Source organism: Elephantulus edwardii, unplaced genomic scaffold, assembly GCF_000299155.1.
Source record: "Elephantulus edwardii isolate Elephantulus edwardi_28Jun2011 unplaced genomic scaffold, EleEdw1.0 scaffold00005, whole genome shotgun sequence".
NCBI classification, from domain to species: Eukaryota; Metazoa; Chordata; class Mammalia; order Macroscelidea; family Macroscelididae; genus Elephantulus; species Elephantulus edwardii.
This window is the reverse complement of record NW_006399755.1, coordinates 2,770,057-2,796,341: the sequence shown is the minus strand read 5'-3', so window position 1 is coordinate 2,796,341 and position 26,285 is coordinate 2,770,057. Positions and strand designations below refer to the sequence as shown.

General features: G+C 41.5%; 2 protein-coding genes across 2 annotated transcripts in view; both read left to right on the top strand.

Annotated features, from left to right (window-relative positions):
• Window positions 1-26,285, top strand: part of AGBL4 (ATP/GTP binding protein-like 4) — a 1,996,071-nt gene that overhangs the window by 1,508,133 nt on the left and 461,653 nt on the right. The window lies entirely within an intron of this gene.
• Window positions 1-26,285, top strand: part of BEND5 (BEN domain containing 5) — a 62,468-nt gene that overhangs the window by 1,721 nt on the left and 34,462 nt on the right. The window contains exons 2-3 of the mRNA XM_006879653.1: window positions 17,895-18,028; window positions 20,291-20,675. Coding sequence (XP_006879715.1) covers window positions 17,895-18,028; window positions 20,291-20,675 — 519 coding nt within the window. The remainder of the gene's footprint in view (window positions 1-17,894; window positions 18,029-20,290; window positions 20,676-26,285) is intronic.

Here is a 26,285-nt window from a genome sequence, read left to right as displayed (position 1 = left end):
CCGCCTCCTGACTAGCCCTGGTGCACAGGACTGCTCACCTCCCCACCATCAGACACTTGTGATAGGAGAACTAAGTGAGAGAAAGTATATAAAGAAGTGAAACCTTTGAAGTGTGTTGGCTTTTATTTATTTATTTGCTTATTTTCCTTTCATTACTGAGGGAGGAGCCTGGGAATTTATTTCCCAAGAGCAAGTTATAACGAGGTTGTAATCTTAGCTTTCCTTTTTGCTGGAAGAAAACAAGCTTCTTGCTGACTGTGTCATACTTCTATCTACATTGGGAAGAGCAGTTGGAGAGTGGAAGTGATATATCAAAGGGTCAGTGGTACATGGCCTGATGTGTAATAGCCGTTTTTCCTTTTGGTAAAGGTTGTTCATTCACTCATCACAGGCATATATCCTTGGCTCTTAATGCATTGCATAGAGGTCCCTACAACAGCTGGCAGCCTTATTTTAAAATCAGTGTAAGTCCTTATAAGTGAGCACATAGAGTTAGTTACTGGCCTGAGGACCATCAATATTGACCCTACAGATGGCCTGTCCTCTAAAATAGAATGCTAGTAAATCTCTTAAGATTCTTTTTCTTAAAACAACAACAAGTAGTTATAAAAAAGTAGCATAGGTAGAGTTTTCATTTCAGCAAAGTAAGTTGAAAACTGCTCTTTAATTTTTCATGGGGGAAAAAGAACAATTCAATCAGCGAGCCACATTGCATTGGACACATCTTCTGCAGAAGGCCTCTAAAAAGGTGTTACAAAGCAAAAATGAGACTTTGGAGAACTAAAGTGTATCTGATCCAAGCCATAGTACTTTTTTTTTTTTGCTGGATAGTGAATATGGAAGACCAAAGAATGTATGCCTTTGAATTACAGTGTTAGCAATGAATCTTGAATATACTATGACTTTCCAGAAGAATGAACAAATCTGTCCTGAAAGAAGTATAGCCAAAATCCTCCTTAGAAGAAAGGGTGGTAAATCTTCATCTAATGTACTTTGGATGTGTTATCAGTAGGGACCAGTCCCTAAAGAAGGACATCATACTTGGAAGAGAAGAGAAAAGGAGCAGCAAAAAAAAGAGGAAGGCCTGTAGTAATATGATGATTTAAACAGTGGTTGCTCCAGTGGACTGAGACACTGTGGCCAGGACCAGGCAGTGTTTTGTTCTCTTGTGCACAGGGGCAACTCTGAATCAAAACTGACTCGATGGCACCTAGCAACAACCCACATTTTAAATTCCAGTCAGCTGGTTAATTTTTAAATTGGAGCAGCTGTCCCAGCTAGAGACCTGGTTGGAAGGGCCTAAGTAGATTTGGGAATTCATTTATCCTTGGAGAACTCTCCTGTGTATCTGGAAGCCCCACCTGAGTTTTTGTCTTGGTGGCTCTGAGAATTCTTTGCAGAGACTTCATCTTGAAGAACTCATCTTCTGGCATCTCCTGGTTGTGCTGTTACAGGTGTGAGGCGATGGACCTCAGGGAGGAGGCAGAGGCGGCTTAATGCTTACAGAATTAGCCATTGTAACAAACTCCATGGTTTTTCAGAAGTTTTGGTGGTTGCTCGTGAGGAGTGTGCCACTTTATTGTTTGCACAGGACAAGCCAGGGGTCTCGTAAAATGTTACCTCCTCTTGTACCCAGGAAATATGAAGCAAACTACTGTGGAGCTTTGCATTTTTCCTGCAGCTGATCAAACCACACCAGTTTTCGTGTGTCCAGTCTTGGTGTATGGTTCTCTTCTGAACCAACTTCCAGTTCCAGAGCAGTGAACGAAAACAACAATAGTGAAACTCAGTGCTTTCATTCGCTCTCACTTGCTTTCTGTGGATGTGTTAACTGTTAGTCCTCTGCAACCTCAGCAGTAAATGCTCCAATGATGATTATTTCAGTTTTTAAAGTTAACCTGAGGCTCAGAGTTGTTTGGTATTTGCCTACAGGCACACTGTTAACAAACAGCAAAGGCAGAATTGGAATGCAGGCTGTCCAGTGCCAGACCCCCTTGACAGTCCCTTATAAAGCAGTTGGCACTCCTGTCAGTCACACTGCATGGCTTAGAAGAAGTGAAAGGAAAAGAAGAAACCATCCATGAAGCATAAGGCTCAAGGCAAGTTTTTGAACCCCAAGAAGGTTTTAGTTCCTGTGTTTTAATGCCATACACTCACTCTTCGTCTTCTTCCACTACAGTCTCCCTTCTGAAAAGCGCATGCATACTTGTCCCTACGTCAGTTCTCATTTTGGAGGAGAGTCTCAAAAGGAGCCCCGCACAAAGGAAGGCCCACAGAGCTCCAGGCTTTGCTCACATTTGAGCCGTGATCTTTCCTTCTTGCTATTATTTTCCCACGCCGGCTATGAAAGTGAGAGCTGTGCATTTGACGAGCTCACCATTGTTTAACTGCAATCTAGCCTGCTATTAGGGATCATGGTATTGAATATTTGGTTTTTAGGGATCCAAAACTGGTTTCTCTAGGTCTTACCATTCTGTATCATTCACTCCAGGCACCTGTGTTGTGTTTTGGTTTTAGATGTGTGCTGAGTTACCCTTGTTAGCACCTGTCTCATTAGTACTTCATGTGCCTGGCCCAGTACGTCCTATGTGCCTGTTATGCCCATCTGGAATAGCAGATACATCACTGCACTTAGGTGCTAGGTCACATCTGAGGTGCTAGGTGGGAACGATAGCAGGATAGTGAGGCAACAAGGACTAACTTTCCAGCCCCTGTCCTGTCAGGTTTCCATAAGTGTCAGTGTGATGCTAATGAGGGAGAGGTCACCATCTTCAGGAGTTTGTCGCCTTGGGGAACCTGACATAGTGATAACGAGATCTGGGAGCCAGGCACCAGTGGAAAGGGGAACACAGCATAGGACAACTGTAGATAGTCTTTGCATCTAGAGGCTTTCCGTGCCAATTCCACTGCCATTGCCTGAATTCATGTGTCAGCTCTCATCCATCTCTGTCCCCAGCCTATTTTTTTTAAATGCTGTCAGAATGAACTTCTATGAAACAGCCTTAATCAATCGACTTGCTTTCCTTAAAAATCCTCTGTGGCTCTGTGTTGCCTGCTTAATAAAACTTAGCTCCTTAGGCTACCATCCATAACCCTCATCAGATCCGCCCTGTCCTTCTTCACATATCCGGAATCACTTTCCCATCCCTTAGCTCTTAAAAAATACCCCCAACAAAACCCAGCCATTACAAAGTCAACTTGTAATTCTTGACAACTCCACATATACCAGAGTAGAACTATAATCCATAGGTTGTCTGTAGCTGAGCTTTTTAAGTTATCATCAGTTCTTTCTTATGAGGTACTTTCTGCCATTCTGGGAACCCATCTCCATGCACTCCTCTGAGCCATCCACTCAGTTATGAATCACTGTCTGACATGGCTCTTGACAATTCTGCCTACTTGGAGCTCACCTCCCAGTGGGGAAAACAGACATCTGATAGATGCTTGTGGTCCAGCACTCTATGAGTGGTGATAGAGAATTGGACAAACTGCCTTGGAAGCACTCACCTGATGGGCGTTCTCTGCCCACCTTCTGCACCTAAGTACCTCCTGGAACTGTTGCTTCACTTTGCTTTTGCATTGCTAATGTATCTTAGCATTGTGTGCCCTGGATTGTTAGTTAAGAATGTTTCTATCTTCTTGGCAGACAATGAGCTCCACCAGGACAGGGTCTCTCTCATCAGTCCCTGTATCCTGCCTTTGCATGTCATCAGAGGGAGACAGGTGTGTTTGTATGCAAGGGTATGGACACAGGGGAGACAGGAGCTTCTGTAGCAACACCTTTTTTCTCAGAACAGAAACCTGCCACAGACTTTTGAGGCTTCATTCAACTTTGTTCATCTGGAAAAAGTCAGCATTCTTTATCACTCCCCCAACTAGAAGAAACCCCACACTTGGGGGAAATAGCTTCCAAAGCCACGTTCTTCTCGCTTTGGTAATTTTAGCTCATTCAGGGCTCAGGTCCAAGCTTGGCATTGTCAGTCCAAATAGATCACTTGCTCCAGAAATACTTTGGAACTTCTACAAAGTTAGCAGCAAAGCAGGGGACTAGTCGATTTCATATGCAAAGATTGTTGCATGTCATCAATGGGAGACTGCCAACCAAAGGATTTATTTTTTTAGAAAAAGCCAGTGAAACTTTTAATTTAGGTTTTGACATGTTCTGCTGATATACGTTGGAGCAAAGATTGGAACTTGCCTGCTGTCATCTGTTGCAGATTCTACTGGAATGTTAACCATTGAAAGTGAAGTCGATGTGATTTCTCCTTGTTTGAGAACCACACTTTTGTTATGACTAAATAGCGTGTGCAGTGGAGTTCTGGTTCACAAGGCTGAAAGGAAAATACGACCCAGGAAAACTGAGGTCTTGCTTTTGTTATGTGATCTTTTGTTGTTTATTCGCACATTGGCTTTCATGTTTAAACACGCACTGGAAAAGTAGGATTCAAATTAAGATCTTCTAAGACTTACACTCTTTTTCTCTGTGCCCACCTGCTTTGTCTTATGAACTCGTTAGAGAGGGAAGATTTGGGCAAACTTCATTTTACTGTACTTACTAAACAAGCAGACATAAATTGAAGATGTTTTTCTGTGGTTAACTTAAATTTTACAAATGTAAGTTGTGCTAGGTGTTCAGCCTTCTATTGAAGGGAAATGCAAAAGGAAGGCTAGGCATTTTTTTGCCTTCAAGTACCAATTCACTAATTATTTTTTAAGTAACCACCAAGGTACAAGTTCAGTGCTGATTTCATATACACTTTACATCCTTGTGAGATAGGCTTCCTTGTTTTATTGGGGTGTGATGACATCAGGACTAGCGAATACTTGCTAGCAGCCTGTAATAGGCAGATAACACAGTCCTGCTTGCTGGAGATGAAAAGAGGCTGAAGTACTTACTGAAAAAGAGTAAAGATTGCAGCCTTCAGTATGGATTACACCTCAGTATCAAGAAAACAAAAATCCTCACAACTGGACCAATAAGCAACATCATGATGAACAGAGAAACCGTTGAAATTGTCAAAGGTTTCACTTCATTTATATCCACTATCAATGCCCGTGGAAGCAATAATCAAAAGTTCAGATGATGAATTGTATTAGGTAAAACTGCAGTGGAAGCCCTCTTGAAAGCATTTTAGAGCAAGTGTAGGGTCACTATGAGTCACTTGCATAACAACAGCAACATGTCATCTTGAGGAGTAAGATGCATCTGACCCAAACATGATGCTTTCAGTTACCTCATGGATTTTCAAAAGCTAGGCAGTGAATGCAAAAGGACCAATTTATGCATTTAAATTCCAGCATTGCCAAAATTCTGACTTGACAGTACACAGTAACCTTGGCATATCTAGTTTTACTCTATGGAGGAACGGGTTCAGAGAGCAGAGCTAAAGTCAAAGTACAATTCATAGGTTTGGAGAAAACCACTAGAGTAACAGCAGAGAAAGCTGATGAACCATAGAGAGCACTCCCAGCATAGTGATAAGCGCCCTGTCACTGGAGGTAACTAACAGCCAGAGGCGGTCAAGTGGAGAATAATGCACCATAGTAGAGTTTGATAGGTGATTTCTAGTTTTCGTCTTTAAATATGTACAAGCAAATGTTAGAAAAAGAGGATTGATTTAAATCCAACTTTGTGGACTCAATTTATGATTCTTGCTTATAGTCTAGCTGACCTTAGGTGATTACACCCTGAGGTCCAGGTGCCTCATCTGTAAAGATAGGAACCATCCACCAGCCCACTGTTTTATGTAGCCAGGTTATGAAAATGTGTTTGACACACAGTAAGTCCTTATTAAATAATAGATACTTTAAAAAAAATAAGAACAGCAGGGGGCTAATTCTTGTGATAGGACATTACCCTTTGTAGAATGAAATAATTTAGAAGAACAAGTCCACTCGAGAAAGAGACAGGTTGAAAATATCACTTGCATGTATTTTAAATGACCCTGAAGTCATTCGAAGCCTTAGCTTCAAAGGCTTATTCTATCTCTGTATCTTACCCCTCTTGATTCTGTGCTGGGGCCATTTATTTCCCTGACAGCAGCCTAGTTAAGGCTAGCCAAGTGACCCAGTAGAATGAGACTTCTGGTTTTGACCATGCCCCATGAGGGCATCGAGGCTCAGACCAAGGGAGTGCCCCCTCTTTCTCTCTTTTTGGATTATCTAGTAGGGCATTTTTTTCCATACATGTCTACTGGGAGGAATCATGCGGGTTCACCTGGAGGGCTGTATAGCTGGAAGCACCTGTTGAGATGTTCTAGCAGACCTGCCATGTTTTACAGAAAAGAGAACAAAGGCTGAGGGAGAGGCAGTGACTGGACACCCAGTGAGTTAGGGACAGAGCCAGGACTTGAATCAATGTCTCCCGATTTCTATCTGTTAGACCACAGCAGGGCACCCTTCTTTTTATTGTCTCAGTTGGATACAATCCTTGAAATTTGAGAATTCTGCCTGCCTGGGGTTTTATAAAAACAAACACCAGGATCCAGAGAGTGCGATGTACATGTCCTTTCTGTGGCATGTCTGTTTTTAATACAGGCAGAATGCTTTACAGGGTTTTTAGACAACTTAAAGCTTTTAAACTTGCTTATCCATAGTGTATTTAAAAAGGCAAACTTAGTAAAACATATCCCAGTTAGCCTTTTAGAGTTCAACTTAGCTAGCAAAACCAGACTAAATTAAGCTCTCTAGCTTTGAATTCTTTTTTCATAGCTGACCTGATTGTATGTAAAATGTAAAATAGAGGTTAAGGGAACGTTTGCCCCCTTTTAACTGTATATACAAGTGAGTCTTGAAGACAAACTTGCGTTGGGCTTCCTCTCCATCTGTGTTTTCTAGAAGACAATTTAGTTATTAGGCTTCCATTTTACTTTCAATGTTAGTGAAATTTGTATTCCTTTCCTACAAATACCAAATTCTTTTATTTTTTGAAGAAAAACTTTAATAATATTCTTGAGAGGAAAACTTCTTATAGCTTAGAATCGGGATTCTGTTTGGCCTTGATAAGTTGCAACTCAGGAGTTTGGCACCAAGTCATATTTAAATATAGGCTTGTTCAGTTTGGGAATTTATTGGAGCATTTGCCTAGGGAATAGACACCACCTTGAGAGGAAAGCCTGCACCTCACTTTCATTATTTTCCATGTGCTTTTTTGTTAAATAAACAGTGGTAGTGAATCAAATAAGTTAAGACAACTTGATAATTTTTCCCCCCTTGTTTGTGTGGGAGAATTAGGTTGTAGAAACAGAGGGAGAGTCAATGCCAAACAGACCTGATTTGAAAGTCTAGCTCTTCTGCTAGGTAACTTTATAGATTTCACCAAGCTATCCCAATTCTTTGAGTCATCATTTCTGTTTCAGAGGAATTATTGTGGATATTAAATGCAGTGATATTTTTAATTTGGCAGAGGTGTGTATACTAGGTGCTTACTGCTTATTTAGTCTTTGTTGAATAAATGAATATAATTAGCAATAATTATATTTCCTGAAAGGGAGGAATATATAGAGGATACTCAATTCTATGAAGATTTTTCTGTCTCTGGGGACAACAGCCAAGAAGTCAAGTCAGTGGAAGTGTCTGCCCAGAGGCTACACATTTATTTACATTTACACTAAAATGTGATTGTTTGGCCTCACGCTTAGATTAATTGCAGCAGCAGGTTGATGAAGGAACTTTCCTGAGCCTCTCCAGTCAAGGGCTACTTTCTTCTTTGGTTCTCTTGGTATTCGAAGCCAGAAACGTATTCCAAAGTCACATTAAAATGATGCTGCGTGAAATATTTGCTGTCGTAGATGATCCACACCACTCTTCACCTTCATTAGTGTGACCACTGAAGAGTTATAGCTTCTCGTCACCCTGTGTTCAGTTTCTCCCTTCTCTCTCATCTATCTTGCCTGCCACTGCCACATTAATCTTCCTAAAACATCTCTTTCATCATGTCTCAATCTGTGTCAGACACCTACAGAGGGCCTTACTGCCATGGGATAAAAGCCAAATGCAGAACCCTCAAGGAGAACGTAACAGCTACTATTTATTGACTTTTTATGAAAAGAAAGGCACTGTATTTTGTCTTTCACATGTATATCATCTTTGGAAAACAGTTTATGACCCCCATTATACAGAAAATGAAATTGAGCTTCAGATAAGTGATTTGCTCAAGATCCTACAGATAGTCTCTCTCTCTCTCTTTCTCTTTGTCTCACTTTGCCATTGAGTTGCATAGCAGACCACCACCACCACCACCCTCAACCCCAGCACCCAGTAGGTGTCAGAGGCTTTACATCACATAAGAGGAGACTGTGCATCTTTCTCCTGTGGAGTTGCTGGTAGATTCAAACGGCAGGAGAGATGTGACCTTTGAGTTAGCAGCACAACTCCCTATGCATGATGCCATGCCATCAGAGCTCTCAAAAGTTAGCAAATGTTGTTGTTCTTGCTTTGTGCCTTCAGGTCCCATAGCTGATGCTTCCATACATTCTCGAAGGCTCTAAGTTGTATGAGTAGAGATTGTTCATCTTTCTCCTGTAGTGTAGCTTGTGGCTTTGAACTGCAGTGCCTTTGGGTTGACAAGATAACGCTTTAGCATCAGGCCACCAGAGATTCCCCCCCCCCCCACACACACACACAAACAGTTCATACATAACAGAGCTAACATTCCAAACCAGAACTACCAGACTCAAAACTGGGCCATCTCCATTAGACATTGGCCCTCTACCTACCAACCATTTCTTGTTCTTATGGTGACAATTCAGTAATTCTCTCGTATGGTGGAGACATAAATGTGTCATGTCACCTAAAATTTGGGTTTAAGATTAGGAAGTACTGGATACCAGAAATTTGCCCTAAGTGAGCAAGAATCCCTTAGGAAGTCAACCTTTGCATCTGACATATGGTTCATGGAAGACAAAGAGACAAGAACCACTTAGCACAAGTCTCAACCAAGACCAGGTGAATCCAGGGTTCAATAAATACTCACTGTCTACTGGTATAGTTGAGACGAGAAGAAGGAGCCTAGTTAGCATTGAGTTAGAGCCAACAGGTGGTTAGCTTTTAAAGGAATCTCAGGATTCCATTGGACAAGGATCAAGGCAGCCAAGATCTAGGTCAGGAGGCTTGTGAGTAGAGGTACTATATGTTTCGGACCTTCTATAAAACTCTTATAGGTTCAGTACTTTGTGTACTGACTACCTTACCTTTTCAGAAAGCCCCTCAAGCACTGAGGACTGGCTTCAGCCTGTTTCTGTGTTGTGCATGTCTGTGGTTACTGGGAATTTCTTGACAATATACAGTCCTAGCAGGGAGGCAGGAATATATTGGTCTTCTGCTTTGGGTTTGAGACTGGAAAATTTGGATGTCCTTCTCTGTAGGCATAATCTATTTATTCAACATTTATTCTGCTTCTCCCATGTTAGAAGCATGTTCTTAGAGGGAATGGAGCATAGGATTAGGAGACAGACAAATCTAGATCAAAATCTGACTCTACCCTTTTTAACTAGAGGCAGAGGGTTTCCTACTTTTAGTCACAGTTCATCTTTTGTAGGAGATGATTTGACTAATAAAATGTGGCTAATGTGCAGAGTTGTTGAGTGCATGTAATATTAATAAAGATCCAAATAGTGGTCTCTTGTACGTAGTAGACATTTCACAAGTGATAGATAGCCTTTGTTCAAATTAAAATGCAATGCACATACATCAGATCACCTCTTAAAATGAGTATTTCTTAATAAAGTCACAACATGAAAACATTACCTCTCCAATTCCAAAATATTTCTCACCCACCCAAAAGGAAATCTCTATTATCAGTCACTCTTCTTTCCCTTTGGCAACTACGAATCTATTCCTGTCTCTAGAAATTTGCTATTCTGCTTAGTTCATATGAATTGAATCATACACCATGTGTCCTTTTGTGTCTAGCTTCTTTTACTTAGAATGCTGTTTTTAAGATCCATCCATGCTGGAGTATATATTGATACTTACTTTTTATGCTCATATGCCATTATATGAATCTTCCATATTTTGCCTTAATCAGTTGAAGATGCTTAAGCTTGTTCCATGTTTTTGCTGTTACAAATAATGCTAGTCTGAACATTCATATATAGGTTTTTGCAGAGATGCATGTTTTCATTTGTCTTGAGTGTATTATTTTGGAATGGAATTGTTAACCATATGATAATTCCATGTTTAACTTTTGGAGGAACCACTCAACTGTTTTCCACATTAATTGTATCACTTTTGCAATCCCACAGGCTATATCAAAGGGCTTCAGTTTCTCTGCCTTTCTTCAGCAACTCCTATTATTTTTCTTTTTTTATCTATAGTCAACTAATAGGTATGGAAAAGTTTTGGTGAGTTCACATTGTATGGTCAGGCCTCTGATACGGCCCATGCTCTGAGATTGCTTAGACTCTACTGAGGGTGGCATACCTGTAAGCTGATAATTATAACATCATAAAATAGTAAAGTACAAAGATGATAAGTCCCCTGTATGATGGGAATTTTGAGGAGAAAGTTGGAGATTAGAAGAGATGAAGTAGAATTTGTCATGCAGAAAAAGGAGAGTAAGCATTCTGGTTAAATAAAAGGGCCTGGAGCCTTGTGTATAGCTGTGGGGAGCCTAGTTGAATTTTGCCTTTACCAAGACAAGCTACTAGACAGGCCTCCAGCAATCCTGCAGCAGCGTCTGGGCCAACAGGCAATGCCTCTGAGCACTGTTTATATGCCATCACAAAACTCTCTTGTTTTAAAGGTGGACTTCTCTACACTTTGATTTGATACTTCTTGAAGTAGAACCATTTCTACAAAAAAAAAACAACAACAGAAAAATGAAATATAATGATAAAGCCATTTCTCACACCTGCTAAATAGTAGAACTGGATTCATAATCCACTTTGTCTAACACATCTGCAGGCTGAATGGCAGCTTTTCTCTCCCCCCGACTTTTAAAAAAAAATTCAGCTTTTCTTGACTTGTTGATTTAAGAATATTTATTCTAAAACTTCAGCCAGCTTAATCTACATCTCACTTCTTCCTCCTGCCTAAAACGGAACTGCTCCAGTAGAAATGCATTCCCAATCTTTAACTTCTGTGCTTTTCCCTCTTGTGTGGTCTAGATTCTTATTGCCCTAAATGACAATCATTTCATGAGGCTCAGCTGTCCTAGTGCCATTTACTCTGATCCATTTCTTAGCCTATAGAGAGGATAATCTTGGAACGGAGAGTAGAAATTATTTCAAGTTCAAGAAGTAGAAACAGACTCACAAGACTCAGATGTTGCCTCATGTCAAAAATCTTCTACAGTTATATTAACTCTCCCTTGCCCCTAAATTTCTGCAGCAGTTATGTGCCTCTTAAGCTGCTTTTGAAAACCCGCTGGAGGGTCACCTGTGAGTCAAATTCTAAGACTCACTGGCACACAACAATAATTGAGATCTTAGGTTATCTTTTCTGTTAATATGATTATTATTCAGATATATGCACCAAGAGCTAAAGCCAACGAGAAAGAAATTGAAGATTTTTGCCAATTTACAATTCAGAATTGACAAAACATGCAGTCAGCATGGGTTAATGATAATTAATGACTGGAATGCAAAAGTTGGAAACAGTGAAGAAGGAGTGGTAGTAGGAGAGTACAGACTTGGTGAACAAAATGAGACCAGAAATTGAAGGATTGCATATTGTATGTCATTCATTGCAAATATCTTTTTTTTCAATAAAATAAAAATAGTATCTTTACACATGGACCTTAACTGATGAACTGCATAGGAATCCAATTGACTACGTCTATGGAAGAAGTCAGTGGAGAAGCTCAGTATCAGCAGTTAAAACAAGACCAGGTGATGATTGTGGAACAGATCATCAAATACTCATGTGCAAGTTCAAATTGAGGTGGAGGAAAATTAAAACAAATCAGCGAAACCCAAAATATGATCTTGAGTGTATCCTACCTGAATTTAAAAACCATCTTAAGAACAGGTTTGAAGCATTGAACACCAGTGATTGAAGACCAGATAAGTTGTGGGATGACATCAAGGATATCATCCACAAAGAGAGAAAAGGTCACTACAAGAACAGAGGAGAAAGAAAAAAACCAAAGTGGGTGATAGAAGAGACTCTGAAAATTGCAGTAGAGCATCAAGAAGCAAATCAAAGGGAAGAGATGCTAAAGTGTAGGGACTGAGCAGAAGATTTCGAAGAGCACCTTGAAAAGAAAAAGCAAAATATTTAATGTGCAGAGACCTAGAATTGGAGAATAAAAAGGGAAGGAATAATTCAGTGCTTCTCAGGCTGAAAGACTAAAAAACAAATTCAAGCCTCAAGATGCAGTAGAGATACAATGGGCAAAATCTTGAATGATCCAAGAAGCATCAAAAGGAGATGAAGAGAATACACAGAATCAGTGTACCAGAAAGAATTGGCTGAATTGGAAATAATGCAGGAAATACCGTATGATCAAGAGCCAAGAGTGGTCAAGGAAGAAGTTTCAGTTGCACTGAAGGCATTGGCAAAAATAAGGCCCCTGGCTAAAATCAATAGGGTATCAATTGACATGTTTCAGCTAAGAGATGCAGTGCCAGACATGCCCATCTATCTATCACATCCTCCAGGGATTTTGGAGGACACCTGTCTGGCCAACTGTCTGGAAGAGATCCGTATTTGATCCTATTCCCAAGACATGTGATCCAACTAAAGGTGCAAGTTACTGAACAATCTCACATGCAAGCAAAATAGTCCTGAAGATGATTCAACACAGCTAGTATAGTGCACTGACAGTTCAAGGTGGTTTTAGAAGAGGCACCAGGGATTTCATTGCTTATGTCAAATGGATCCTGATTGAAAGCGAAGAATACCAGAAGAATGTCTGTGTTTTATTGACTATGCAAGGATCATAATAAATTATGGGAAACATTAAGAAGAATGGGAATTTCAGAACACTTAATTGTGCTCTTGCAAAACTTAAACCAAGAGGCTTGTGTGGGAACAGAGCACAGGAAGACTACATGGTTTAAAATTAAGGAAAAGTGTGTGTCAGGGTTGAAGCCTCTCTCTGTACCTATTTAATCTATATGCTGAGCAAATATTCAAGAAGTTGAACTCGATGAAGAAGAATGTGGCATCAGGAGTGCAGGGAGACTTATCAATAACCCACACTATGTAGATGATGCAACCTTCCTTGCTGAAAGTGAGGAGGACTTGAAGCATTTGCTAGAAAAGCTCAAGGAGTACAGCCTCAATATAGATTGAGTTTCAACACCAAGAAAACAAAAATTCTGACCACTGGACTGATAAGCAAAATAATGTTAGAGAAAAGATTGAAACTGTCAACAACTTCATCTTACTTGAATCTACACTCAGCACCCTTGGTACCAGCAGTCATGAGATCAGTACATGTATTGGACTGGGAAAGTCTGCAATTAAGTACTTCTCCAAACATTTGGGGAGCAGTGATATCAGTTTGAGGACTAATGTGTGCCTGATTCAGGCCATGTTCTTTTTAATCACCTGTTATGCATCTGTGAGCTAGACAGTGAATAAGGATGACAGAAAAATGCATTTCTTTTTGCTGTGGTGTTTAAAAGAGTACTGAATATTCCATGAACTATCAAAAGAACAAACAGATATGTCTTAGGGTGCAGCCAGAGTGCTCCTTGAAGGCAAGAATGGTGACGTGTCTTCTCACATATTTTGGACATATTACTAGGAGAGGATATTTCTTGAAGAGGGACATCATGCTTTTCAGAAGGGTGGACAAAAGAGAGGAAGACCCTCAATCATATGAGTTGACACAGTGTGGCAATAACTCAAGTATGTCAGAGATTGTGACAATGGCACAGGGTAGGACAGGGTTCAGATCTGTTGTTCATAGAATCGCTCTGGGTCGTTCTTAACTTGAGGACACCTCACAACAAAACCTTCTTTATCCCTAAGACCAGTTGTTGCATGGAAGGATACATGTAGTAATCACGTGGTACCACTGTTTCCCCCTCTGCTTTTTTTAAAAAAAATTTGAATTATATACTCTGAGGTTTGTTCTTGATTCAGATCTTACTCAGTTTTGTATGTCTAAATGATAGCTCTCCTTAGAGCCAATTCCACACTGACATGATTTTTAGCCACAGAGTTTTAAATCAAGACAGGACACAGCTTGCATTTCCAGTAAAGTTAAATGTCTCAAATGTTTGCCCTCAAACTCATTAGAGTCTAAACTTTAAAACATCAGAAATCCCATTCCCACCTTTTCACTGCCTATACTTCTCTGTCTGTCTTTTTGTCTCCTTGTTATATGCTGTCGAGTCACCTGTGACCCACAGTGACCCTATGTGCAACAGCTCTGAACCCTGCCCTGTCCTGGGCCTGTCTCACTAATTCCGACACTCCAACCATTGCCCCAGTCATTGTATCAATCCATCTCATCTGGGGTCTTCCTCTCCTGTGCTGTCCCTCCATCCTTCCAAGCATGATGCCCTTCTCCAAGGACCAGTCTCTCCTGGCCGTGTGTCCAAAGTATGTGAGACAGAGCTTTAAAATCCTAGTCTCCAAGGAGAAACTTGGCTTTCCATGATATGTTCAAGACTCTTCTCTAGCACCATAATTCAAAGGAATTAATTTTTCTTCTGTCATCCTTACTCTGAAGCATAACAAAAATAACTGTGGGGACCATGGCCTGGACTAGGAGCACCTTAGTCTCTAAACTGATATGATTGCTTCTCAGTACTCTGTAGAGGTCCCTGAGAGGAGATTATTTTTAATTAATATTTTTTTAATTAATTTCGATGAACATCTACAGAGATTTTGGATTTCCATTCATTCATTGTTGCACTTTTCTCCCCGCCCACCGCTCCCCCCCACCTCAGTTCGTTCTTCTCTTTGAAAAGCAAAAGAAAAACTCCTTCATTGGTATACAATGCCTCTCCCCACCCCTCACCCCCGCTCCCCCACCTCCACCCCGAGTCTACTCCACTCTGCAACCCTCATTGACAGCAGATTTTCCTAATGCCATTTGTCTTTTGATTTCCTGACTGCTGATCATCTGCTGATGCTGCCCTGGACGTGCTCACCAAGTTGTGCCAAGAAATCTGGAGGACAACTACTTGGCCAACTGACTGGAATAGATCCATATTTATTCCTATTCCAAAAAAAGGTGACCCTACAGAGTAGAGATTATAGAATCATTAATATCACACACTAGCAAAATCTTGCTAAAGAATATCCAAAAATGGCTGCAACAGTACATTGACAGAGAACTACCAGAAATACAAGCTGGGTTTAGAAAAGGTCATGGCACCAGAGACTTTATTGCCAATGTCAAATGGATAATGGCAGCAAGCAAAGAGTACCACAAGAATGTCTATCTGTGTTTCATTGAGTATGCAAAGGCATTTGACTGTGTGGATCACAACAAATTGTAGCTAACCTTGAGGGAAATGGGAATTCCAGAACACTTGATTGTGTTTATGAGAAACCTATACTTGGACCAGGAAACAGTCTTCAGAACAGAGCAGGGAAACACTGTGTGGTTCAAAGTCAGGGAAGGAGGGCATCAGAGATGTATCCTGTTTCCATACCTTTTCAATGTAAATGCAGAACAGATCATTCTGGAAGCAGGGCTTTATGAGGAGCAATATGACATTGAGATTGGAGGTAGACTCATCAATAGCCTATGTTATGCAGATGACAATACCTTACTTGCTGAAACTGAAGAAGATCTGAAGCACTTCCTGCAGAAGGTCAAGGACACTGTAGTCTTCAATATAGATTGAAGTTTAACATCAAGAAGACAAAGATTCTCATCCCTGGGCCAATTGCCAGCACCATAATAGATGGAGAAGAGATTGAGGTTAACAATTAAAGCTTGCTTAGTTCCACAGTCAACACTATTAACACCAGCAGTCAGGAAATCAAAAGACAACTCTGTCTCATATCTCTCTGTATTTCAACACCTACACGCTCAGACACAAACACATCTTTGGAGGATACCTTCATCTGGAGTACTTTCTTTAAGTAATACTTTTTAGCAGCTTCTTGGCATAGAAAGGGTCAGCTCTCATTTGTAAGAGGAAAAACGGTTGCTCTTGTAGAGTGACCAAATGTCCTGCTGTTGCTTATGCCTCAGCCACTGGATGCAAGAAAGAGAGCCACAAAGAGAGCAAGAACAGGCCATTCTCGTAGAAACAGAACCTGAGAGATTGCTCCCATGATCAGTGGGAAAAGTAATTATTACCTTTGATCAGGAGAGAACTGACCACAAAAACCCCCACCCTGGGTAGTTCTTGAACCTCCACATTTAACTTAAATAATTTCTTTGGAGTTTTTGTTTGTTTGTTTGTTTGTTTTAAGTTGTGTCCTTATTCACCTTAAGGGGTTAAAATAACTCAGAACATGTTAACTGATAACTTGAGTTATAATGTCTCTGTCATAGAGTGCCTACTGTGTACAGTGAGTTGTATAGAATATTGATCTGATCCTCACAGCTCCTGTGATAGATGGTGGACTGAGGCACCGAAAGGCGAAGGTCTCACAGCCCACCCCTCCTTAACCAGTCTTAGAAGAGTCAAGATTCATTACGCCCCTCTGATACCGGAGTCCCACCTCTGACCAGCTGAGGCTACATTCCACAGACCATCTGGGAAGATTTGACGTTGTGATACATTCTGGAATAGTTATGTGCTCTTAATCTTTCTTCTCAGTTTTTCACACAAAATAAAACAAAAAATGGCCTGAGGGAAGTATAAAAGCATGATTAAAACACACTCATGCAAACACACGCTGATGTACACATACTCATGAAGAACTTTGGAGACTGAACTTAACCACTTGCCTGGCAGTGTGCCACATCCATTGTTGTAGAAGGTGCAGGAAGTGTGTTTAGGGTGTAGAGGTAGGGAGCTTTAAGGAGTGTAAGAAATAGTAATCTCCAGTACATAGTATTTTATTACAAGGACAAGTTAAAGTTCCCACCTTTGGCTTCCTTCTGTTTTGATTTTTAATTTTGACATATCCAATGAGACAGATCTAGCACATAGAGTTTGAAATCTGTGAAGGAGAAAAGAATTTTTAGGTGATTTGCATAATGAGAGAGGAAAAATTATGTGATTTATTTAACATTTTAAAGTTTGTAGAACACGTTTATTATATATTGTGAACACATAGGCACCAGACAAGACACCAGCAGTCTGCTTTCTGCTCTGGACTCTTCCTTATAAGCATACTGTGGGCACGACTCTTCCATGCTCTAGGTTTGTGTTTCCCAGTCTCTCAAACAGAGTTAGACCACTGTGACATCACTCCCTCCAACTCGGTCATTCTGAGATTGGAGACTAGTAAAAATGCCATTAATGCTGCTCATTACTCTGGTCATATCTGCTTTATCGGAGCCAGTCCAGTAACTAAGCTCTACAGTGATCTCTGTGAAGACCTTGTGTTCTCAGTTCTGACCTTTGTTCTGTAAGAGCTCTCATCCCTTTCATGCCTTTTGGTACTTGAGTTGGCAGACATTCACCACGTTTTCCCAGGAAGACACTTGGCTTCGAAGAATCTCTGTTGTTGAGGAATGCATCCAGTTAAGTTTAGAACAGATACCAATCTAAGCACCATTCCAGTTCCAAGATTCCATAAAAGGCCATCTTTAAGATGCCCTTAGAGAAATCCCTTAGGAAGTTCATTGGATGCCATTCCCAGCACTTTGTATGGCTGTGCTTTTAGAAAACACCATTGATCCCAAAGACTGGATCTATACTCCTGCTTTTAAGATCCCTGCATGCAGGAGGGGCTAGGCCTTAGATTTGTTTGCGGCTTCTTTTTAACTGGTCTGGCCTAAATCATTCTCTAGTATTTGAGGTTATGGGCATTTTGAACATTTTGACTCATAGTGAACCTTGTTTTCTTGATATGAATTTTAGAAGACAAGTCTGACCTTGAAAACAGTGTGATGCAGAAGAAAATAAAAATCCCCAAACTTTCTCTCAATCATGAAGACGAAGATGGAGAAATTAAAGATTATGGGGAAGAAGATTTACAGCTTAGACACATCAAGGTAACAGAATCCTCCTGTTGTTGTTTTATAAATATGTGGGAACATTTGCAGATTTCTCATAGTTAAGGAATCCACTTTGGCCATCTCTCCACATTGAAATGTCTGTCTGTATCAGAGACCATGGTTTTGGCAGGGTGATTAGGCCTGGCTCACCTGGTGTGCCTATGCCTTGCTAGCTGCCTTCTCAGGGAGTCCTGATTCGTCTTGTCCCACCAAGCACAGTCCTGTTAGCACCGTCTGTATAGTGGCATCATTTCTGGGGTCTTAGAATGATGCATTTTCCTCTAACTCACAGTAATGGGGAGGTCACTGCTGAATTCCAGGAACATTTACCCAGCTGTTCTTGTGCAGCACTTTAGAACAAGTCAGTTACATTGCCAAACAGCTGGGGACAGATGCGTTGGGACAAGAAGTGATCCAGGTCATTTTACAGAGTTGTGGAACCTTTGGTTGGGCGAATACATTTGTGTAAGGTTGCATTTCCTTTCCTACCCACCTCAGTTTTCTAGAGCTTTCTCTTTGTATACCCACTGAAAATCTTAGTCAGCAAGCCGGTTTGTTTTTCTTTTAAATGAGCCCCCTAGAGGTAAAGAAAGGAAAGAGGAGGAAGAATGATGCCTCATGCACTGAGAGTGGTCTGATCTTGGCCTTCAGGCCAAAGATTGTTTGGTGGCATAGTCTAAAAGATGCAGTAGAGTTCACTTTGTGGCATTCATTGTAGTGTTTTAAGGGGCTTAGCCCTGTGCTAGTCTCAGAAGTCATGGAAAACAGTCAGATGTGGCCCTGCTCTTGGGAATCTCATGGTCTAAGGATGAAGACAGATCTGTAAAAGGATTCTAATAATTTTAGCTGCTAAAATGGTTATCTAGACTTAAAAAAAAGTTACCATAGAGTTATTTCTAAATCACGGTGACTATCCTTTACTGAATCTAACTGTACATACACCATGGGGTTTCTGCTGACTGAGTTTTTAGAAGTAGATCACCAGACCTTTCTTCCTAGGTCTCTGGGTAGAATCAAATCTCCAACATTGAGTACCCAGAGTCATCTAGTCTAGTAGCGCATTTTCCAGGGGGTGAAACTATATTGAACTTTGTCATTTAATTCAACCTCAGAGTAATTTTTAAATTCCCCCCCCCCTTAAATTCCCAGAAACTTAGTGAGAGGTTGAGACAGATATGACTTGGCAGAGTTAAGTTTTCCAGAATCTGCTTTCCTCAGCCTTATAGCCCAGCAAGTGCCCCTCATCGGGAGAGATCCTAACCCTTCCAGCCCTGGGTGAAAAATTCACTTGGTTCTTTAATTTCCACAGCCCCTCAATGGCTGCTTTGTTCACTTGAGTTAGAATTTCCTCAGGCAACTGAGGAACCCTCAACCCCCAGGTAGTTGGGATAGTTCTCTCCTATGAACTGTCCTCTCTCTGTGTGCTCTGTTTTGCTGAACTTCATCCTGGTCGGAGTCCAAGGAGAGGCTGGCAGATGTGGGTAAAGGAGCTTTGTGCTAAAAGTTGGACACCAAATTCTGGCTCTGGCTTTGTCCATAACTCACCACGTGACCCTGAGCATGGTCCTTCTCCTCTCTTGAGCCTTTGTTTCCTCATTTGTAAAATTGGGCGTGGGGGGTGGGGAATATATATAATCTTCTAATTCTAACATTCTTTGAACTTTTTAGTTGAATGATCATTTTTTGAGCCCCTGCCAATTGGCAGCTCTGTTAGGCAATGAAGACCTGGTTAGGCAGAGGAGAGAATAAGTCAGGGTCCCTGCCTTAGGTTAGAGAGTTTTAAATACCCTTTCTAAGTAAAGTATTGTTGAGGAAAATGGTGCTTAGGGGAATATTTTTTCTTCTTCCATGTTATTGTTGTGGAAATCTGAGTGATAACTCTTCTAGGAAGAGCTCAGGCTGGCCTGGTTTCTCACTGATTCTGCACAAATCCACCTTGAATTGCCTCCTCCAAGAAAATCACTGCGTAGGCTCTGTGGGTGGGGAGCTTGGCGTAGCCCTGAGAGAATGTACAGCCAAGTGATGGAATAGAAAAACTACTGACCTGTTGGGTGTCTTCGGGCTTGCCCCTTCCACACTCTGGGCCTCCTCATCCCCAGTTGTGAAAGGAAGGGCTTTGACTAAGTCTTCGCACACGTTTCTCCAAGCACTGATGTTCTGTGGTTCTGTGATTCTAGGATTGTCTGGGGAAATATTGAGCTGCAGTCCAAGAAAGTCCCAGCTGCCCTTGCCTGAACTGATTCTCGTTGTCCTACACAGAGACCTGAGGGGCGGAAGCCGAGTGAAGGGGCGCACAAGAGCATCGAGGCAGTGGTGGCCCGACTGGAGAAGCAGAACGGCCTGAGCTTGGGTCACAGCACGTGTCTAGAAGAGGTCTTCGTGGAGACCTCCCCAGGCACTGACGACATGGACAGTCTGGAAGATGCCGTTGTGCCCCGGGCTCTGTACGAGGAGCTGCTGCGGAACTACCAGCAGCAGCAAGAGGAGATGCGGCACCTCCAGCAGGAGCTGGAGCGGACTCGAAGGCAGCTGGTGCAGCAGGCCAAGAAGCTTAAGGAGTATGGGGCGCTCGTATCTGAAATGAAAGAGCTCCGCGACCTCAACCGGAGGCTGCAGGATGTGCTGCTCTTACGGCTTGGCAGCGGTGAGTGCCTCAGCAGGCCAAACTACTACCTCACCCACTGGGTGGGACACTTTATGCACCTCCTCTTCCAGGAGGACAAGGGGACAGGGCAGGTTCAGCGCCCCCGAGGCTAGAAAAGGACAGAGATTTAGATCAGCAGTTACCCCAAAAAGAAGTGACTCCCCTCCCTCAGTTAAATCTCATAGGAGATTAGGTATTCAACATCCCTGCTCTCTAGAACACAGTGGTAAATGTGTCTGAGAGAACAAGAGCGAACAAAATATTGGTCATCACTCATTTGTGCGCTTATTCAACAAAAAATGGTATCAGTAATTGAAACCTTTCTCCAAAGAGGTTTCTAGATAATAAGGAGAACAAGATGTGATCCTTAAAAATCCATGGAGGAGATGCCAACAAGATGGTATGAAAGATCAAAGAAGGTTATTTGCAGCTGAGGGGCAGAGAGAGGACTTTAGGATAGAGGTGGGAACTGGGCCTTGAAAGATTGGTGGTGTTTCTCAGCACAAGAGGAGGCGGAGGTTAGCAGTTATGGAGTATGCGAAAATACCTGGAGCATACCAAAAAGAGGGATTTTCAGTGTAGTTTGAGGACAAACAGTTGAAGTCCTTGGAAACTGGACAAGCTAGGAGAGTGTCTGCACTTGTTTTGGTTGGAACAGGAAGCATTCAGCGTTTCTAAGCAGGGAGAGTTATGACCTTAGAAAGATTGGTATAAAGATGTTCAGACATCTTTTTGTTTGCTCACAAACTTACAAGGCTCTTGTTTTGCACATGATTTTAACAAACCAGGTGTTCCCAGCTAAAGTGATTTAAAAGCAAGGAGGAGCAGCAGCAGCTTTGGAAACAGAGAGAAATGATTATTTGCCAGAGAAGAGGAAAAGGCAGAAAAATCCTAAGCATAAAAATTATGAACTCGAAAAAACAGAGGCTAGTCAATATTAAGAAAATCAGTATAACACAAACTTCCAAAGCCCCTGAGGAAAAATAATTAATACTTCTATTAATTAATGTACTCTTGTCATTTTCCTTTGCTTAAAAAAATAAAGAGGTCTAGAAACACCGTTTCTACTCTAAAGTTGAAATCAAATGCAATTTTGCATTGAAGAAGGAAAGCTTCTGTGATAGTGATATCTTTATATGGAATGCTTAATTACACTTTGATGTTTAGATAAGTGTACCCTACTTTTCTTAGATTTGTTAGTGCCTTTTACTTCTTAAATTGTGTGTTGCATATTATGCTGCTAATGAAAAGATCAACGGCTTGAATCTACCAGCTCCTACTTAGGGAAAAGATGGATAGTCTGTCTCTTCCTACAAAGATTGACAGCCTTGGAAATCTGATGGATGTTCACTGTGGGTCCAAGTCCTCTGGATGGCAGTGGGGTTTGGCATTTGCACTTCCTAAAGTATGTTCCTAGACTAAAATATCCAGGGTCTTAGTAAATATTCAGGAAGACCCTAAGAATTAGCAGGGGATTTTCATGTGCGTGTCACAGAGAAAAACTGAGATTGAGACTTTCTCAAAGTTGCTTGAAGAAGCAAAATTCGGTCTCAAATTAGTATCTGATTCATATGCTCCCATTTTTTGCTCCCTAATGCTGCCTTTGGAGGCAGGAGTGGCATCCACTTCCTAATCAACATGCCCCTGGAAACTATGAACTTTGAGAAACGACGATAGTTATAGAAAGGCTTCGGGTCTTCTGTTTATGGGGTCGCTATGAGTAATGCTCAAGTCGACGATGACAAAAAACAATGCTGCCTTTGCCTTAGTCACTTTCCAAATCTCATCTGTAGAAGCCACAGTGACAATAAAGGCCACAGGTAGTTTTCAGCTTTAAAAGTATTACTCATTAAAACCCTTGCTTAAAAAATCTGAGAGAAATTGCAAATCTGAAAATTTTTGAAAGCTGTTTTGAGTTTGGCATCAGGGCAGGAAGAAATCTGAGATTTTTAGAGAAAAAAATAATGTTTCCCATTCTTCAAATGAATGATTTCTATTTTCATTGTATTCTGCATGCTATGCAGTTTGGATTTTTTTTTTTTTTTAATTTACAAAACAAAACAAATCCATGCTAACAACAAAAACTCTCCACACAAGTTATCTAGACTCCCCAGGAAGTGGTCTATTTTGCATAATCATGAGCTAAGTTTAAAACACAGAAAACAATCCTAAAACCACTGGGACAGTAAGACACTTTGCATTTTACAGTAGCATATACTCCGTTTAGCCTTAAAGCTCTTAGGGAAATTCGGCCCCTATCATAATTTTAGTGTCTTGATCTTTTCAGATTCTCCCATCCAACAGACCTTGAATGTCATGCAGAGGGGTCATTGGCTGGCTCTTCCCTGGTCTGAATTGCACCACAGTTGGATGGACTGAACATAAATCGGCTCAAGTCACAAGTATGCGTGAAGCATCCACCATATATATTTATATATACACACACAATCACATATAATAAAATGGTCTCTACCCTGGAGTGAAAGCTCTTTTCATGGACAAAGTAAGGGTTTTGGAGTCAGGCCAGCCTGGGTTCAAATCCTGACTTCCCCCCTTGTAAGCTGTCTGGCTTTAGGAATCTTCTTTCCTTTCCTCCTTCTTTAGAAGCTTCTTTCCTCTCTCTTCGTTGGCTTCCTTCTCTCTTTTCTTCCATAAATATTTATTTCCTTGCTGCTTTGTGCCGGGCATTTAGTTGTGTATTATCAAGTTGGAATCGACCCATTGAACCTCCCCCAGGTTTTCAGAGACAGGAAACGAAAGAGAAGGAGATTGCCCATATTTCTCCTGTAGAGCAGCTGGTGGATTCCTAGTGTGTACCTTTGCATTGGCAGCAAGATTCCTTACCCCTAAGCCTCCAGAGCTCTAGCATTTTGAGGGAAGTTCAATGTATTTCAGATACAGCTCCTGATTGGCTTCTTCCTGTGGAAGCTCAAAGCTTGATAAGTAAGACAGTCTTTATCATTGATAGCGTAACATGTAAATGTAACCACAAGGGTGAAAGGACAGGGGCTGTGGGGAGCAGAAGAGGGTGCTTAGAGAAATTTGGCAGAGATGACATTTCCTGAAGGAAATAATGTATAAGCTGAGGACTGAGAGATGAGTATTTGGTATCCAGACAGAAATAAGTTGTGGGGGAAATGGGGAGCAATCTAGGTGGAGCACCCACCTTCTGAGCCTTGATGTTTTCATCTGTAAAATGAGAATTAAAATGTCCACTTCACAGTCATGTGGAACACAAATAGTGCTTGGCATTCTGTTGATGCTCCTCATTCACTGTTAGGTCCTTTTTCATGCTTTTTACCAAAGGAGTTAAGACAGGATCTGGTCTGGCTTTTGACTGGGCATCCCATAGCCAGTAATTAGCTGTATGACCTTTAGTAGGTTAATTAACTCCTGCCTCTCAGGGTCGTCTTCTATTACAGAAGATAAAGAGGGTTAGATATGTTTGTTCATTTGTTCCTTCAGTCAGTTAACCTTTACTAGATGCTTTCCAAGCCTAGGGAATTTGGGGAGATACAAAGAATAACACATTGGGTAGAGGGTTAAACGTATAAGCATGTAATTTAAATGCAATATCCTGGTAGTTCCTGAGGAGAGGCTAATAAAGGAAGATGAAGCTCTCTCTCTAGGTGAGTATGAAAGATACTCCTGGAACTAACAGCTCCTGCTCTGTGAACACCACTAAGAAATTCATAACAAAGCAGAGAAGAGCCAGCAGATGCCCTGGAGAGTATCCACAAACCCCTGTCTAGTGGTTGGTTCCACATGTCCTCCAAGGATCCTGGCCTGGGTTATGCTGTTCTGTGCCCTGTGGACCAGGCTTACCCATTGTTCTTTGTTGGCCTGTCTTTGGGCATCTTCACCTGCCTGTCTCACCCAGGGGATTAGCTTTGAGGGCCTTTGTACAGTTTGGGTGCTAGACGATTCACATCATAGCGGGCAAATTTTGAAAACTAGATGGGCAAACAGGTCATGAAATGCTTGGTTTTAAAAGAAAACGCCCACCTGGAACACCAAGAAGCATTTTTTTTTAATTTCCACAGACAGTAGAAAATCTCTATCTAGGTGGCAGATGAGAGAACATGAACCTGACCTCCTAAACATTGTGGGAACCTTGGATTAGAAGCAGCCTCCCTAGAAGCCAGATTATAGTGGTGAAAGTTATGGAGATTAGGGACAGAAAGGAGGGGCAACACACAGAGGGGTGGGGGACAGCAGCAAGGTGCTGTCCAAACATGATTTAGAAGCTTCACTGGATAGTTTATTTATTTTTAATCTGTCCCTTTATTTGTTCAACAAATACAAGATGGATTTAAAAGGACAGAGACTAAAACATTTAGTCATGAAGTTGTGCAAAGATTTAGGGAAGTGCTCTTATATTGCTGATGAGGAAATAAGCCCACAAAATATCAATAGCCTATTCCCGGAGGTCTCCTCTGTGCCTCACCCTGTCCGCCTGCGTGGCCTTCTTCAGCCCTAGATATTAACTTTGACAACAGAAGGTGAACCTCTCCCCAGAAGGGACGTATCCTCCCTTCTTAAAACAGAACTTGTCTCTCTGGACCCCTCTTATGATCATGGTGTTTATTAGAGAAATCAAAAGGCTATATATAATTCAGGTTTGCAGCAGTATACAGTCACAGTCAGGACAGCTTCCGAAATGTGCTCACAGGCACCTCAGCCTTCAGTCTCAAGACTTTAAGTCAGCTTTACGAAGCTCTTAGTCCTGCCAATTATGGCATCTTCCCCCCAGTCCCCAAGCTTAGGTGAAGGCACCTAGCTCTTTCCCCCCAGTCCTCAAGCTTAGGTGAAGGCACCTAGCTCTTTCCCCCCAGTCCTCAAGCTTAGGTGAAGGCACCTAGCTCTGATTGTGTGAGGTAGCAGTTCTAGGGTCAGCTCTGTCTCATGTCAGTTAAGTCCCTTGTTCTGTGCTGTGGCTGCTGCTCCTGTGGGTCTGGGTCTGAGCAGCACTGGAATCTTTGGCCTCAAAAGACTCGTGCTCTGCATTCTCTGAGGCCTCTTTGCTAGTAGTGACAGTCTTACTTTTTGGTGTTGAATTCACTCAGTTTAATGCTAAGACAAACCAATCCCCTTGTGAATAGGCCAACACACCCCATTCGCTTGTCCCCATCCATCTATGTGGCAAAATGAAACTCAATGCCTAGGACGGCCATTCTGAAAAAGGGGAACTCCCAGACCACCGTTGACTTTTCTAGCCATTAATCTTCATATGTGAAGAATTCACTTTCCCTTTACAACTTTCTTACTAATGACTACATTCATGAAAGTGTGTAAGCCAGTCATTTCCTGCCTCAAATCTTACTATCCCCACGTTAGATAGCCAAGTTCTGATTTGCCCATCCTTAACCCATCATTCTGAGGGAACAACATACCCCTTTCGCTCAAAAACCATCCGTTCAGTTTGGAAACTTTGAGCATCTGCATCCACAGAGAAAGCCTAGACCAGAGCAAGGCTACCAGCTCACAGCTTGGATCATCTTCTCTTCATCTGGTTAGGTTTTGTCCAATTCAGGTGCGTTTGATACAGGCCATGGTCTTCACAATCACTTGTTATGCATCAGAGAGTTGGACAGTGACCAAGGAGGATAG